Source organism: Pollachius pollachius, assembly GCF_949987615.1.
Source record: "Pollachius pollachius genome assembly, chromosome: 10".
Taxonomy (NCBI): domain Eukaryota; kingdom Metazoa; phylum Chordata; class Actinopteri; order Gadiformes; family Gadidae; genus Pollachius; species Pollachius pollachius.
In genome coordinates this window covers 3,724,503-3,742,002 of record NC_136943.1, presented here as the reverse complement: position 1 = coordinate 3,742,002, position 17,500 = coordinate 3,724,503, and the positions used below count along the sequence as shown (strand labels likewise).

At 52.7% G+C, this 17,500-nt stretch overlaps 1 protein-coding gene across 5 annotated transcripts in view; it reads right to left on the bottom strand.

Annotated features, from left to right (window-relative positions):
• Positions 1-17,500, bottom strand: part of rapgef2b (Rap guanine nucleotide exchange factor 2b) — a 65,160-nt gene that overhangs the window by 28,247 nt on the left and 19,413 nt on the right. For all 5 annotated transcript variants that reach the window (XM_079744200.1, XM_079744204.1, XM_079744201.1 and 2 more), the window contains exons 3-6: positions 17,416-17,472; positions 16,603-16,686; positions 12,722-12,797; positions 10,173-10,340 (exon numbers count right to left, since the gene is read on the bottom strand). In XM_079744200.1, coding sequence (XP_079600326.1) covers positions 10,173-10,340; positions 12,722-12,797; positions 16,603-16,686; positions 17,416-17,472 — 385 coding nt within the window. The remainder of the gene's footprint in view (positions 1-10,172; positions 10,341-12,721; positions 12,798-16,602; positions 16,687-17,415; positions 17,473-17,500) is intronic.

The following is a 17,500-nucleotide window of genomic DNA, read 5'->3' as shown; positions in this document are numbered from 1 at the left end:
CACAACACTCACAGAGCTACATCGCTACACGGTTACCCTCCTGCACTATACATCACACAGCAACATTGTTAGCCTCCTACCTTAGCTTGGCTGTTAGCACGCCTATGCTGTACAGATCCCTGGTGACCTACTGAAGCCAGAGGAGGAACCCGGAGCCAGGGTATTGGCTGTCAGCTGTCGCCCGTGGATTAAACCCGCTCTAAATCTCGCCCGTCTCCGTGTAGCCCCACGTCGATGTTGCTCCTCAGATTACAGTTAATGACCCAGATCCTGGAGCAGCCGCTCGCTGACACCCGGCTAACAAGCGCCTTAAGACCACTGCCCCGGCCAGGGGGACTGCCACCAGGAAACGACCAGGAGACGACGAGGAGACGGCCAGGAAACTGCCAGGAAACTGCCAGGAAACTGCCAGGAAACAACCAGGAAACGACCAGGAGACGACCAAGAAACTACCACCACCAGGAAACTATCAGCAAACTACCAGGAAAGGACCAGGAAGCTACCACCACCAGGAAACTACCACCACCAGGAAAGGACCAGGAAGCTACCAGGAAACCACCACCACCAGGAAACGACCAGCAAACTACCAGGAAACTACCACCACCAGGAAACTATCACCAACAGGAAACCAACAGGAAACTACCACCACCAGCAAACTACCAGGAAACTACCACCACCAGAAAACGACCAGGAAACGACCACAACCAAGAAACTACCACCACCAGTAAACTACCATCACCAGAAAACTTCCAGGAATGACCAGGAAACTACCACCAACAGGAAACTACCAGCAAACTACCACCACCAGAAAACTACCAGGAAACTACCTCCACCAAGACCCGACCAGGAAACGACCAGGACAAGGAAACTACCAGGAAACAACCAGGAAACCACCACCACCAGGAAACGTCCAGGAAATGACCAGGAAACTACCAGGACCAGGAAACTACCACCAGGAAACCGCTTCCACCAGGAACCGTCTAGCAGCAGGCCTCCACCCTGATCCCCAACCTGACACCTCCGTCATCGTGACAGGACCAACGACGAGCCGTCACTACGACAACAGTGTTCCAGCGCTCCAGGAGTGAGGGAACATTCCAGAAGGAGGCGACCTCGTGGGGATCAAGGGATTAGAGTCCCTCCCTCCGGCCTCAGAACACCAGCACCAGCCTGCCTCACCACCTGCACCTCATCCTCTCACCCTCATTTCACTAAGGGAGAGACAAACTCAATCTCTTACGCTGACATTAATCTGAGGAGAGCCACGGTCGCTCAGACCCATCTGGTCCTTAATCCACACGTCAGTTCACCAGGATCCACAGCATCAACCACTGAGCAATGAGTAGGACCAGAGCCTCCATCTAGACCCTCTCACAGGGTCCCGGACCCTCCATCTAGACCCGCTCACTGGGTCCTAGACCCTCCATCTAGACCCGCTCACTGGGTCGGGGTCCCAGTCTGATCTGATGACTCTTATAGACAGCTTGCTGCTGACGATGATTACTATTTACACAGGACTCCATTAACACTGTGGACATCAACAAAGAGAGAGAGAGAGAGAGAGAGAGAGAGAGAGAGAGAGAGAGAGAGAGATAGAGAGAGAGACGCTCCACTAGGGACAGACAGAGAGAGGGACGCTCCACTAGGGACAGACAGACCAACATCACAGGCTGAGGGTTCTGCTCTGTAACAGACAGACCAACCATGTTAAAATGTCTCTCTGTTGGACTCTATTCATCTAGCTCTAGCTACGAAGAGCTCTTTTAGCTCCAACACATAGCACTTCAGCTAGCCACAAGCATCCCGCTCCATGCTATGTAGCTACGTAGCTTGGTCCAGCCTGGCTGAACCTCTGACTGGGTACTAAACATATGAAACAGGAACCCCTTCAGTGTCCGGGGGTCACGTTCGGATGTGTGTGTGTGTGTGTGTTGGGTAACAGATCCACTGATGCCAGTTGCAGTAGTGACATGTTATCAATACATTTGTGTCTGAAGTACAGACTGCTATGCTAGCCCCTGGGCTTGCTCTACGCTAGCCCCTGGGCTGGCTCTACGCTAGCCCCTGGGCTGGCTCTACGCTAGCCCCTGGGCTGGCTCTACGCTAGCCCCTGGGCTGGCTCTACGCTAGCCCCTGGGCTGGCTCTACGCTAGCCCCTGGGCTGGCTCTACGCTAGCCCCTGGGCTGGCTCTACGCTAGCCCCTGGGCTGGCTCTACGCTAGCCCCTGGGCTGGCTCTACGCTAGCCCCTGGGCTGGCTCTACGCTAGCCCCTGGGCTGGCTCTACGCTAGCCCCTGGGCTGGCTCTACGCTAGCCCCTGGGCTGGCTCTACGCTAGCCCCTGGGCTGGCTCTACGCTAGCCCCTGGGCTGGCTCTATGCTAGCCCCTGGGCTGGCTCCGGTCAGGTTTCCTGCTTCTAGCAGTTTGACCAAAAGCTACATTATCAACAAGCTATGCTAGGTGTAGCCCAGAGCTATGCTAGCCCCAAGCTAACCCAGCCTCAGCCCGCTCCATGCCAGCTGGCAGCGGAGAGGTGGGGGGGTGTCACGGCGGGGGTTTGATGGCCGTGCGTTGCCGTGCCGATACGATCAAACTACGTCGCCCCTAAGTGTGTCGTTAAACTTAATGGGGTCGACATTAACACACACACACACACGCACGCACCCACGCACAAACACACACACACACACACACACACACCCTCTCTGCACTGTCAGACCGTCAGCAGGTCGCCGGTCCTCCTCCTCCTCCTCCTCCTCCTCCTCCTCCTCCTCCTCCCCCTGTACTCACCGGGCTCCTCTCGGGGTGGCCGGGCGATCCATGAGGCTCAGCTCCTCCTAACGGCTTCATGGTGATCACAGGAGGAGCAGCCTCATCTCACATCCTGCTCCTCCTCAACCCGTGCTCCCCTCCTCCTCCCTCCCCTGCTACGGTCTCCGCGTGCTCCTCGCTCCTTCTCCTCCCCGCTACAGCGATCACCTTCTCCTCTCTAAAGAGCACCAGGACCGGCAGAAGGAACCTGCGCCTCCTCCTCTTGTCTCCTCCTATCGTCTCCTCCTCTCGTCTCCTGCTCTGCCCGCTCCCGGCAGCTGCTGCTCCCACAGACGGGAGGAGGAGGAGGAGGATGAATCAAAAAGATTCAGATCTCCCTTTTTCGCACAAAGACAGCGCCTATGTGCTCCTCTCCCGCTAGCACCTCCTCCCGCTCCTCGCTGTCAGAACCTCCCGCCGATGAAAAGGCAGAAAATAGAAAATAGAAGCGGGGGGATAAAAAATAGCAAAAATGGCTGACAGCACTTTCACTCCCTAGCTCTCCTCTCCCACCTCCTCCGCCTCTCGCGCCTGTGACGCTCACACACACGCGCGCACACACACACACGCCTCCCCACACTGACGGAGCTCAGACACCGAGCTCACACACACACACACACACACACACACACACACACCGAGCTCACACACACACTCCGCGCTCACACACGCCTTAACGCACCATTAGACTATTTAGAGAGAGGGGGAGACGCCACCATTGGTCCCGGCTTTGTTAGCGCTCTGGGTCTGTTTGTGACTGAACCAGGGAGGGAGGAGGGAGGGAGGGAGGGAGGGAGGGAGGGAGGCAGAGAGGGAGGGGAGAGGGGCGGAGAAACTCGGCGAGGCTACGAGAGTGTAGATGGCTGGTTTCAAACCTGGCCGGCAGAGATGGTGAGAGGAGGAGAGGAGAGGAGGAGAGAGGAGAGGAGATGAGGAGGAGAGAGCTCATCCTCTCTCATCCTCTCCCCCTTCATCCTCTCATCTCCTCTCCAGGAGAGGAGAGGAGGAGATGAGAGGAGTAGAGAGAAGAGGTGGAGGGGTAGAGAGAGACTGATAAAACACAGCAGGATTGAGAAATAAATAGATAACAGAGTAGCAGGAAGAGGAAATCTACAAAATGGAAGAAGAGGAGGAGGTAGAGGAGGGATGGAGATGGGAGAGTAATGTCATTATCACTCCACAGTGCTAGAGCACAGAGAGGCTGTTGGCATAGTAACAGAACCAGGGAGAGAGAGCGAGAGAGAGACTATTCATTATGGCTGCTTAGAGTTATCAAGCCTGCACTGCTTTATTTCACAGAACAGATGTTGTGGATACAGATAGCACTAGCTACAGACAGCACTAGCTACAGACATCACTAGCTAAAGACAGCACTATCTACAGACAGCACTAGCTACAGACAGCCCTAGCTACAGACAGCCCTAGCTACAGACAGCACTAGCCAAAGACAGCACTAGCTACAGACAGCACTAGCTACAGACAGCTAGCTACAGTCAGCACTAGCTACAGACAGCACTATCTACAGACAGCTAGCTACAGACAGCACTAGCCACAGACAGCACTAGCTACAGACAGCACCAATTACAGACAGCACTAGCTACAGACAGCACTAGCTACAGACAGCACTAGCTACAGACAGCACTAGCTACAGACAGCACTAGCCACAGACAGCACTAGCTACAGACAGCACTAGCCACAGACAGCACTAGCCACAGACAGCACTAGCTACAGATAGCATTATCTATAGATAGAACTAGCTATAGATAGAACTAGCTACAGACAGCACTAGCTAAAGATAGCACTAGCTCCAGATAGCAATAGCTACAGATAGCACTAGCTACAGTCTTGAACCAGAGTCAGATCTGATGAACCCAGAGAGGTGGACTCACTGGCAGCGGCGGTGATGTCATCCTGTCAATCATCTGCAGTAACCACTGCGACTCTCTGACCTGGCCCCCCAGGGCCTTTGGTTACCGTGGTGACAGCAGAGAGAGATGGGGCTGACTGACAGCCAGATATCATCTGAATGAGGATTTAAATGACAAGAGCAGTGCTGATGCTGGGAGGCTGAGGAGACAATAGATCACACAGAAATCCCATACACATCACATACACACCGTCAAACATCACCAACAGACCACAAACATCACCAACAGACCACAAGCATCACCTAAAGACCAAAAACATCACCAACAGTCCACAAACATCACCAACAGACCACAAACATCACCAACAGACCACAAACATCACCAACAGACCACAAGCATCACCTAAAGACCACAAGCATCACCTAAAGACCACAAGCATCACCTAAAGACCACAAACATCACCAACAGACCACAAACATCACCAACAGACCACAAACATCACCAACAGACCACAAACATCACCAACAGGCCACCAACATCACCAACAGACCACAAATTCACCAAAACGTCCCTTAAAATGCTGCTACGACATATAACCATGTAACTATATATCAGCTAAACCAGGCCTGTTTCTACATCTATCCAACCAAGCCATATCCCCGTTCTCCAACTCTAACCTTCTAATATATAATTAACGGCAGTACAAAGAGACAAACAGAACTACATTGATATTATATATAATGAGTACATGACACACTTCTGTCATCATCGAGGTCAACCCATTTCTTTGGAATAACAATTGCATTTGCTGTTAAATAATGAGTAACCACGTTGCCTATCAATGAATCAGTGTTTTGAATATTCAAGCAATCACTGGCAGCATCAGGGTAACGTAGATCACATCAACATCAGATATGAAGTAAGAGAGTCTCTCTCTCTCTCTCTCGCTCTCTCTCTCCCTCTCTCTAATATAAAGGCAGAAGTGTGATGAATATTTTACCAAGCGAATCATCTCCTCAGCATCCATTGTGACACCTCTCATGAGCGTCCATGTTGTCATGGTGAGGGGACGGTGGCTGGCTGAGAGAGGAGGAGGAAGAGGGGGCCGACGTCATGACCCCCCCCCCCAATGATGTAATGCTTCACAACAACACAAAGCTCAGGTGCTGCGTAGGAAAATCCATTCATTACCCCCCTGACAATCATCAGGGGAGGGGCATCGCACCGTCCCCACGGCAACCAGGATGCTTCTGGTTGCCGCCCCCTCCCCTCCCCTCCCCCCAGTGTCTTCTAGGAACACAAAGGTCTGTGGGGGGAGGGCATCGTACAGTCACCACGGCAACCAGGATGCATCTGGGGAGCGGGCCCCCCAACCCCCTCCCCTGTCTGGGGCGGGCCTTCGAGGGGCTGGCCTCCACCAATAGCAGCGAAGTGAGGTCACAGCTGACTCTTTGAAGCCTGGCCAGCGGGTCATGTGACTGGCGGCCATGTGACCGGCGGTGTGTATAAACAGACACACGTGGGCGGTCCATAAGTGGACGCATTAGATGAGATAAAGCGATAGATTCATAGACTGCTGCCACAGCTCTTTAGCTGTTAAACCACCGTCCCCCACAATGCACTGCTCCCCATTCAGCACAACACAAAGACTGACGAGGAGCGCTACGGCGGCGGGCTTTATCGCACAACAGAGCACCACCTCATCACCACACAAACACACACACACACACACACACACACTTTCATTGTCAGGGGACCTGCACAAACATCTGATGTTGACATGATACAAGTTAGACCCGGGAGAGTTAGTAGTAGCATGGTGTGGTGGTGGTAGCACCGTGTGGTTGCGCGGTTTGGTGGTAGCACGGTACGGACTGCATGCTAACAGGGTGCTGCATGCTAACAGGGTGCTGCAGGCTAGCAGGGGGCTGCAGGCTAACAGGGTGCTGCAGGCTAGCAGGGTGCTGCAGGCTAGCAGGGTGCTGCAGGCTAGCAGGATGCTGCAGGCTAGCAGGATGCTGCAGGCTAACAGGGTGCTGCAGGCTAACAGGGTGCTGCAAACAGGTAAAGGAGTGGTGGTGGTCTATGAGGTGTCTGTCTGTAAGGCCTCTCCTACCTGCAGCTCGTCACAAAGAACACCTAAAAATAGAAACACAGTGCAGAGCGCTCTCGCTTTCCCTGTGTCTCGCCCTCCCTCCCTCCCTGTCTCTCTCCCTCCCTCCTTCCCTCTTCTCTCCCTGTCTCCCTCCCTGTCTCTCTCCCTCCCTCCTTCTCTCTTCTCCCTCCCTGTCTCTCTCCCTCCCTCCTTCCCTCTTCTCTCCCTGTCTCACTCTCTCCCTCCCTGTCTGTCTCTCTCCCTCCCTCCCTCCTTCTCTCTCTCTCTCTCTCTCCTCTCTCTCCCATCTCTCTATCTCCCTTCTCTCTCTCCCTCCCTGTATCTCTCTCCCTTCTCTCTCTCTCTCCCTCCCTCCCTTCTCTCTCTCCCTCCCTCCCTCACTGTCTCTCTCTCTCCCTCCTTCTCTCTCCCGGTCTCCTTCTCTTCTCTCTCCCTGTCTCTATCTCTCAGTATTTATATTTCTCTACCTCTCTCCGTCAGAACACAATAAAACACTGGATAGATCAGTCTGATGATCACATGCGTCTAAACATGACATCAAGACCAGTGAACACATGAGTCTAAACATGACATCATCGAGACCAGTGAACACATGAATCTAAACATGACATCATCAAGGCCAGCGAATAGATGAGATTTGAGTTGGAGGTGTCCCAGAAAGCAGATAAACACACAGCTACACACTAACACAACACACTGCAAAATTAACGACACACATCTACACACTAACGCAACGCTAAGCGGTCTGCTTTCAGCGCTTGGCTAGGTGATACCAGGCCACGCCCCCTAGTGGAGCCACGAGGTACTGAGCAACTGACTCAACTACTCCACTGTTGTTGCAGACCTCCATAATACATGTCAGAGAGAGAGAGAGAGAGAGAGAGAGAGAGAGAGAGAGAGAACGCGAGAATGAGAGAGAGGGATGGTAATAATGAGAGAAGGGGGCTAGAAAGATGGGAGGTAGAGATGCTGATTGGAAGTGAACGGGAGGCAGAGAATGATAGAGAGAGAAACATGACACTTGTGCTCTTGGGCAAGGCAACATTTTAACAGCAATTTTGTTTTCTGCTTGTCAGAATCATCAAGTTCTCTGTCTCTCTCTCTCTCTCTCTCTCTCTCTCTCTCTTGTACTTGTGGATGGAGTGGGTACCATCTGGGAATAGTGCTGGTTGTCAAGGTAACAGCTCCATCCTTCCTACGGGGCGCAGCGGGAGGCGGAGCAGACTGGTGCGTGACGAGAGAGCGAGATAGAGGACCATGAGAGAGAGAGATGGAGAGAGAGAGAGAGAGAGATGGAGAGATGTAAGGAGAGAGAGAGAGAGAGAGAGAGAGACAGCGAGAGAGAGAGAGATGGAGAGAGAGAGATGGAGAGAGAGAGAGAGAGATGGAGCGATGTAGAGAGAGAGAGAGATGGAGAGAGAGAGAAGGAGAGATGTAGAGAGAGAGTGAGAGATGGAGAGTGAGAGATGGAGAGATGGAGATGGAGAGAGAGAGAGAGAGGGAGAGATGGAGAGATGTAGAGAGAGAGAGATGGAGAGATGTAGAGAGAGAGAGATGGAGAGAGAGAGATGGAGAGAGAGAGAGAGAGAGAGAGGTCTACATTTAGCGAAGGGCAGTAGTATTAGTATAGTAGTAGTAGTAGCAACAGTAATTGTAATAGTAGTAGTATAGTAGTAGTAGGACTAGTAATAGTAGTAGTAATATAGTAGTGTAGCAGTAGTAGTATTAGTAGTAAAGTAGTAGTATAGAAGTAGTAATCATCTAGTAGTAGTATTAGTAGTAATAGTAGATTGGTAGGATAGAAGTAGTAGAGGTAGTATTAGTAGCAGTAAAGCTGTATTAGTAGTATAGTAGCAGTATTATATTAGCATAGTAGTAGTAGTATAGTACTGGTAGCATAGTAGTCGTATAGTATAAGTAGTTTCGTAGTATCGTACAGTAGTGTAGTAATAGTAGTGGTAGTGTAGTAGCAGTAATAGTAGTGGTAGTGTAGTAGTATCGTAGTAGTAGTAGAGTAGTAGTAATAGTAGTGTAGTAGTACAGTGATAGTAGTGGTAGTGTAGTAGTATAGTGATAGTAGTGGTTCTATAGTAGAGGAGGTGTATTCAGAGACAACGGAACATCACAGCAGTTTGTTTTGAGGAACGTTTAAGTGGAATGTTCTCCAGAGAAAAGCTTGGAATGTCAGGAATGAACCAAACTGTTCTACCCCGGATGCATGCTGGGTAGAGAAAAAAACGTGTGTGAAACAAGCTCTCCTCCTCTTCTCAGGAGCAAGGGGAGGAGACAACATCAACATCCATCCAATCACAGCCACTCTTCAACCCACCGTCCAATCACAGGCCCTTCTCAACCCTACGTCCAATCACAGGCACTCCTCAACCCACCGTCCAATCACAGGCACTCCTCAATTCACCGTCCATTCACAGCCACCCCTCAACCCACCATCCAATCACAGCCACACACCTCAACCCAAAATGAGTTGAACCAACCGCAGTAGAACCTCCATCAGTAGAACCAACATCAGTAGAAACAACCACAGTCGAACCAACATCAGTAGAACCAACCGCAGTAGAACCAACATCAGTAGAACCTCCAGCAGTAGAACCAACATCAGTAGGACAAACCGCAGTAGAACCTCCATCAGTAGAACCAACATCAGTAGAACCAACATCAGTAGAACCTCCATCAGTAGAACCAACATCAGTAGAACCAACATCAGTAGAACCAACTGCAGTAGAACCAACCATAGTATAACCAACATCAGTAGAACCAACACCAGTAGAACCAACCGCAGTAGAACTTCCATCAGTAGAACCAACCGCAGTAGAACCTCCATCAGTAGAACCTCCATCAGTAGAAGCAACCATAGTAGAACCAACCGCAGTAGAACCAACATCAGTAGAACGAACATCAGTAGAACCAACCGCAGTAGAACCAACATCAGTAGAACCTCCATCAGTAGAAGCAACCATAGTAGAACCAACATCAGTAGAACCAACCGCAGTAGAAACAACATCAGTAGAACGAACATCAGTAGAACCAACCGCAGTAGAACCAACATCAGTAGAACCAACATCAGTAGAACCTCCATCAGTAGAACCGACATCAGTAGAACCGACAGCAGTAGAACCAACATCAGTAGAACCAGCGCATGGAGCCCATCAGGGCATGGCGGCGGGGATGGAGCTGTGGGGGCGTGGCCTCACCATGTGGTAGCTCCGCCCAGCGGGGGGCTTGTGAGGGGGTGTGGGCGTGGCCTCACCGTGTGGTAGCTCCGCCCAGCGGGGGGCTTGTGAGGGGGTGTGGGCGTGGCCTCACCGTGTGGTAGCTCCGCCCAGCGGGGGGCTTGTTTGGGGGTGTGGGCGTGGCCTCACCGTGTGGTAGCTCCGCCCAGCGGGGGGCTTGCCGGGGGGGTAGGGGTCCACCGTGTCGATGATGGTCTGCCGTTCGCCCTTCTGGTTGATCTTACGGAAGCGGCGCCGCGACTGGCGGTGGGACGCCTGGCGCTGGAAGTACTCCTCCGACTCCTCCATGTAGTCCACCTGGGGGGGGAGAGGGTTAGGAGGTCCTCCACTGGGGGGGGTGAGGGGAGGGTTAGGAGGTCTGATACTGGGTGAGGGGGTTAGGAGGTCCTCTACTGGGGATAGGAGGTCCTCTACTGGGGATAGGAGGTCCTCTACTGGGGATAGGAGGTCCTCTACTGGGGATAGGAGGTCCTCTACTGGGGATAGGAGGTCCTCTACTGGGGATAGGAGGTCCTCTACTGGGGATAGGAGGTCCTCTACTGGGGATAGGTGGTCCTCTACTGGGGATAGGAGGTCCTGTACTGGGGATAGGAGGTCCTCAACTGGGGATAGGAGGTCCTCTACTGGGGATAGGAGGTCCTCTACTGGGGATAGGTGGTCCTCTACTGGGGATAGGAGGTCCTCTACTGGGGATAGGAGGTCCTCTACTGGGGATAGGAGGTCCTCTACTGGGGATAGGAGGTCCTCTACTGGGGATAGGAGGTCCTCTACTGGGGATAGGAGGTCCTGTACTGGGGATAGGAGGTCCTGTACTGGGGATAGGAGGTCCTCTACTGGGGATAGGAGGTCCTCTACTGGGGATAGGAGGTCCTCTACTGGGGATAGGTGGTCCTCTACTGGGGATAGGAGGTCCTCTACTGGGGATAGGTGGTCCTCTACTGGGGATAGGAGGTCCTCTACTGGGGATAGGAGGTCCTCTACTGGGGATAGGAGGTCCTCTACTGGGGATAGGAGGTCCTCTACTGGGGATAGGAGGTCCTCTACTGGGGATAGGAGGTCCTCTACTGGGGATAGGAGGTCCTCTACTGGGGATAGGAGGTCCTCTACTGGGGATAGGAGGTCCTCTACTGGGGATAGGAGGTCCTCTACTGGGGATAGGAGGTCCTGTACTGGGGATAGGAGGTCCTCTACTGGGGATAGGTGGTCCTCTACTGGGGATAGGAGGTCCTGTACTGGGGATAGGAGGTCCTCAACTGGGGATAGGAGGTCCTCTACTGGGGATAGGAGGTCCTCTACTGGGGATAGGAGGTCCTGTACTGGGGATAGGAGGTCCTCAACTGGGGATAGGAGGTCCTCTACTGGGGATAGGAGGTCCTCTACTGGGGATAGGAGGTCCTCTACTGGGGATAGGAGGTCCTCTACTGGGGATAGGTGGTCCTCGACTGGGGATAGGAGGTCCTGTACTGGGGATAGGAGGTCCTCAACTGGGGATAGGAGGTCCTCTACTGGGGATAGGAGGTCCTCTACTGGGGATAGGAGGTCCTGTACTGGGGATAGGAGGTCCTCAACTGGGGATAGGAGGTCCTCAACTGGGGATAGGAGGTCCTCTACTGGGGATAGGAGGTCCTCTACTGGGGATAGGAGGTCCTCTACTGGGGATAGGAGGTCCTCTACTGGGGATAGGAGGTCCTCTACTGGGGATAGGAGGGCCTCTACTGGGGATAGGAGGTCCTCTACTGGGGATAGGTGGTCCTCTACTGGGGATAGGAGGTCCTGTACTGGGGATAGGAGGTCCTCAACTGGGGATAGGAGGTCCTCTACTGGGGATAGGAGGTCCTCTACTGGGGATAGGAGGTCCTCTACTGGGGATAGGAGGTCCTCTACTGGGGATAGGTGGTCCTCTACTGGGGATAGGAGGTCCTCTACTGGGGATAGGAGGTCTAAACCTGTCTCCTCTGGGACAGCTAGTATGACTTTATCTTCTCAGTGCATAAAGACAGCTGAGACCAACATCATCAACCACTTCAATGAACCCAGCACGCAGACAGACAGGCAGACACGCAGACAGACAGGCACGCAGACAGACGGACATACAAACAGAGACAGGCACGCAGACAGACGGACAGACACGCAGACAGACACGCAGACAGACACGCAGACAGACAGACAGACAGACAGACAGATACACAGACACGCGGACAGACAGACAGACAGACAGACAGACAGACAGACAGACAGACAGACAGACAGACAGACAGACAGACAGACAGACAGAGCAGTGATGTGAGGAGGGAGCCAGGAGGTTCTGGTTGAATTACACTTCCTGTTGGAGTCCAGTCACACTGCTCTCCCTCTCCCTCTTCACTGCTCTCTCTCTATGTCTCTCTACCCCTCTCGCTCCTTGTGTTACCCAGAAGGGATTTCTCCCCTTGGCTCCCTCTCACTCTCTCTCTACCATATAGCCCTGAGTCTCTCGCCCTGCTGCCATGACAACAGAGTGTGTGAAAGTGACTTACTGCACAACTCAGCCAGTGTGTATGGGCTTGATTCTAGAATAATGATGTTTATGTGTCCACTACTATAGAGCTACACACACACACACATATATATATATATATATATATGTATTCACATACATGTGTGTATATGTGTCTGTGTGTCCGTGTGTGTAGACTCACCACGATCATCTCAGAAGGTTCCAGAACGATGCACTCGCATCCACGCCTCAAACTTCCTGCAGACCGCTTCCCAAAACTATGGAGGAGGAGGAGGAAGAGGAAGAGGAAGAGGAGGAGGAAGAGGAGGAGGAGAGGAAGAGGAGGAGAGAAGGAGGAGAGGAGGAGGAGGAGAGGAGGAGGAGGAGAAGGTCAGTTCAACAGGTGACCACACCAGCGTCAGTCTAGACGTCCATCTTCTACAGGCCTCCCTCCTCCAGGCAGGCTTCAAACAGGTCCTCATGGAACCAGAGAGTTGAGCAGCACAGAGGGCACTGGGAGGTGGACTGGTCCCAGCGGACCACAGCGGGCACTGGGAGGTGGACTGGTCCCAGCGGACCACAGCGGGCACTGGGAGGTGGACTGGTCCCAGCGGACCACAGAGGGCACTGGGAGGTGGACTGGTCCCAGCGGACCACAGCGGGCACTGGGAGGTGGACTGGTCCCAGCGGACCACAGCGGGCGATGGGAGGTGGACTGGTGTGACCTCCCATTGCTGGGGGCACACTGGATTAGTAACACGGCGGTATGACGTGGTGCTCCTCTGGAGAGCTAGCGAGGCCAGCTTAGCCTAGCCTAGCCTAGCCTAGCCTAGCCTAGCCTAGCCTAGCAGTGTCTGTGATGAGGCGGCGTGTAGACCAGGTCCGGGACCAGCAGGTCCTGACTGTGAGGCTCTGGGTTCTACTCGGTAGGAAGGTGAATGAGGAGCTGATCCTCCTGAGGTGAGACCCCCACAGCGCCCTCTGGAGGTCTGCTCAGGAACTTCTGCTGCCATCTCAGTCGAGAAAACAGGTTAAGTCCAACCTCTAATCTGCTCCATCGGGAGTGTGTTTTGTAGCTGAGGGGGTGACCTGAGGGTGAGCTGGGGGACTGTGGTGTCCCAGTATAGAGTCCCAGTTTAGGGTCGCATGATGGTGGGAGACGGTGTCCTGATCCAGCTGGAAGCAGGACAAAGCTGTGTTGTGTTGGGAGTATTCTGGGATGGCGGTGACGGCTGTGTGTGTGGAGTATCAGTGGGTGTGTATCCGTGTGTGTGCACGCAGTATCAGATTCCTGTGACCGATCTCAAACTGTGTGTTAATTACATTTGTTTGTGTACACGTGCACACACACACGTCAAGGAACACACGCCTAAGTCCACCAGTCACTCGTGACTTCAGCTCCCTAAAATACAACTGAGCTGTCGCTGAGGAGAGTGAGGGGGGTGAGGGGTGAGAGAGTGAGGGGGGTGAGAGTGAGGGGGTGGGAGAGTGAGGGGGGTGAGGGGTGAGAGAGTGAGGGGGGTGAGAGTGAGGGGGTGGGAGAGTGAGGGGGGTGAGGGGTGAGAGAGTGAGGGGGGTGAGGGGTGAGAGAGTGAGGGGTGAGGGGGTGAGGGGTGAGAGAGTGAGGGGGGTGAGAGAGTGAGGGGGGTGAGGGGTGAGAGAGTGAGGGGGGTGAGGCGTGAGAGAGTGAGGGGGCTAGGGGTGAGGGGTGAGAGAGTGAGGGGGTGAGGCGTGAGAGTGAGGCGTGAGAGAGTGAGGGGGTGAGGGGTGAGAGAGTGAGGGGGTGAGGCGTAGGAGTGAGGGGGGTGAGGCGTGAGAGAGTGAGGCGTGAGAGAGTGAGGGGGGTGAGGCGTGAGAGAGTGAGGGGGGTGAGGCGTGAGAGAGTGAGGGGGGTGAGGCGTGAGAGAGTGAGGGGGGTGAGAGGGCGAGGGGGTGAGGGGCTTCTCTAGGCGTCACTCCTGACGACAACAGACTCATCACTTCCTCTCTGAACAGCTCATCTCTTCACTCGACTCGCTGTTCTTGAAACTTCGCCACCAAACCTCCCGTCAAACCTCAGAGATGAAACGCCCTCAGAGGTCTCTGCAGCGCTGGCAGAACGTGCCACCCTCACCGCTCAGAATAACATCAAACACATGCTCAGCATTCCTGGATCTCTCACACACACACACACACACACACACACACACACACACAGTCTCAGACAGACCACTAGATACCGAGTAGAGGCTAAAGTAGAGACCCAGAGTCCAAGTGGCTCCAGACAGACCAGTAGATAACCAATAGAGACCAGCAGGCCCAGAGTCTAGGGGCCGCAGGACCCTCGGGTCCCAGCTCTGGCGGTGAACTCTGGTTCCCTCTCCTAGTCTCCTAGCTCCTGGTCTCCTAAGGTGAACTTACCCTGGTCTCTCCTAGTCCTCATCAAGGTCTCCTCATTAATCCAACAGTAGAGATTAGTCCAAACATGTTCCGGTTACTGGGAACCACAGCTCTGAAACACACGGCCTCTCTGCTTTCTACTGGTCTGTCTGGTGTGAGAGTGAGGAGAGAGGGAGGGAGGGAGGGAGAGGGAGGGAGGGAGAAAGAGGGAGGGAGGGAGGGTGTGGTAATGTGTGCTCAGTCCAATCAATCAGCCTCTCTCTCTCTCTCTCTCTCTGTCTCTCTCTCTCTCTCTCTCTCTCTGTCTCTCTCTCTCTCTCTCACACACACACATTCCAGACTACCACGACTCACTTCCTGTGACAGAGCTGCCAGTCAATGGGGGAGTTTGTGTGTGTACATGTGCTAGTGCGTGCGTTTGCGTGCGAATGTGTGTGTTTGAGAGACAACACACCCGAGTCAAAGTATGAATAAGAATGATGTATAAATAATTTGATACATTATGTCTTATGCCTTTATTTCTATAAAACACATCAAACTCTCGTGCTCTGATTTATTGCTAATGCATTCTCTTATTAGATTACTCTCAGATTAGTCTTAGTCCTGTTAAACACTTCAGGGGGGCTGAGTGATGACGTTCATAATTAGTCACCTTCCCCGCAAGTGGGGAGTAACTACCAGGGAGTAGCTAGCAGGGAGTAGCTACCAGGGAGTAGCTAGCAGGGAGTAGCTACAAGGGAGTAGCTAGCAGGAAGTAGCCAGCAGGGAGTAGCTAACAGGGTGTAGCTAGCTGAGAGAGTAGCTAGCAGGGTTTAGCTAGCTGAGAGAGTAGATAGCAGGGTGCAGCTAGCCGGGAGTAGCTAGCAGGGAGTAGCTGGCAGAGAGTAGCTCGCAGAGAGTAGCTAGCAGGGAGTAGCTAGCAGAGAGAAGCTAGCAGGGAGTAGCTCATCATACGCCCTTTCCTCACGCAGGTTCCCATCATTCACAACAAGGCTACTTTAGTGGAGGAGCTACAGAAAACTAGCTGATGTTCCATTTCCAGCTGGTGATTTTATGTGCGAGCATGCTTGTAGCTACAGAAGAAAGTTGTTTGCATGTCATACTTTGTTTATTTTGAACCCCAGTATGCATCACTTGGGGTTGTGAAAAACATGATAATCAAACCTTGATCGATTAGTTTCTCAGCAGATGAATAACTTTGATTTCATCTTCAATACTCGTTGTACAGAAGAGTCTCCATGTCATGTGATAATCTTCTGTTACTATCTGCTCTGTTTTGGTTTCATTACTGTATTGGATGAGGTTCTATTTATCCTGGTTCTATGAAGTTTGATTCAGCCTGGTTCTATTTATCCTGGTTCTATGAGGTTCTATTCAGCCTGGTTCTATGGGCTGCAGACTGGTTCAGACTGGTTCTGCTCCCTTGTGACTGGGCTGAGGAGGTCAGCTGTAATCTGCTGATACCCACAGAGCTGCTTACTGCCACAGTGTACCCAAAGGAGGAGGAGAGAGGAGGAGAGAAGGAGAGAGGAGAGGAGGAGAAAGAGGAGGATGAGAGAGAGAGGAGAGGAGAGAAGGAGAGAGGAGAGGAGGAGAAAGAGGAGAGAGAGGAGGATGAGAGAGAGAGGAGAGAAGGAGAGAGGAGAGAAGGAGAGAGAAGAGGAGAGAGGATCTGAATCTGAAAAAAAGAGGAGCTGGTCCTACCTGCTTCTTGGGAGGAACATGGACTCCTTGATGAAGACGGAGCCTGAGAGTAGAATGTACCAACAGCTACCCAGGTCATCAGGACTAGAGAGAGAGAGAGAGAGAGAGACATGGACAGGTCATCAGGAGTAGAGAGAGAGAGAGAGAGAGACATAGACAGGTCATCAGGACTAGAGAGAGAGAGAGACATAGAGAGAGAGAGACATAGACAGGTCATCAGGAGTAGAGAGAGAGAGAGAGAGAGAGAGAGACATAGACAGGTCATCAGGAGTAGAGAGAGAGAGAGAGAGACATAGACAGGTCATCAGGAGTAGAGAGAGAGAGAGAGACATAGAGAGATCATCAGGACTAGAGAGAGAGAGAGAGACATAGAGAGGTCAGCAGGAGTAGAGAGAGAGAGAGAGAGAGAGTGAGAGAGAGAGAGAGATACATAGAGGTCATCAGGAGTAGAGCGAGAGAGAGAGAGAGAGAGAGACATAGAAAGGTCATCAGGAGTAGAGAGAGAGAGAGAGAGAGAGAGGTCATCAGGAGTAGAGAGAGAGAGAGAGAGAGAGAGATAGAGAGAGAGAGAGAGAGAGATACATAGAGCGGTCATCAGGACAAGAGAGAGAGAGAGGGAGCGAGAGCGAGAGAGAGAGAGAGCGAGAGACATAGACAGGTCATCAGGACGAGAGAGAGAGAGAGAGAGAGAGAGAGAGAGAGGTCATCAGGACGAGAGAGAGAGAGAGAGAGAGCGAGAGACATAGACAGGTAATCAGGACGAGAGAGAAAGAGAGCGAGCGTGAGAGAGACAGAGAGAGAGACAGTACTCACTAGTACAGCACCTCGTTGGCCTCGTGTCTCTCGTAGCGAACCGTCTCACACATCATCCTGCAGGACAGGAAGTAAAGGAAGTAAA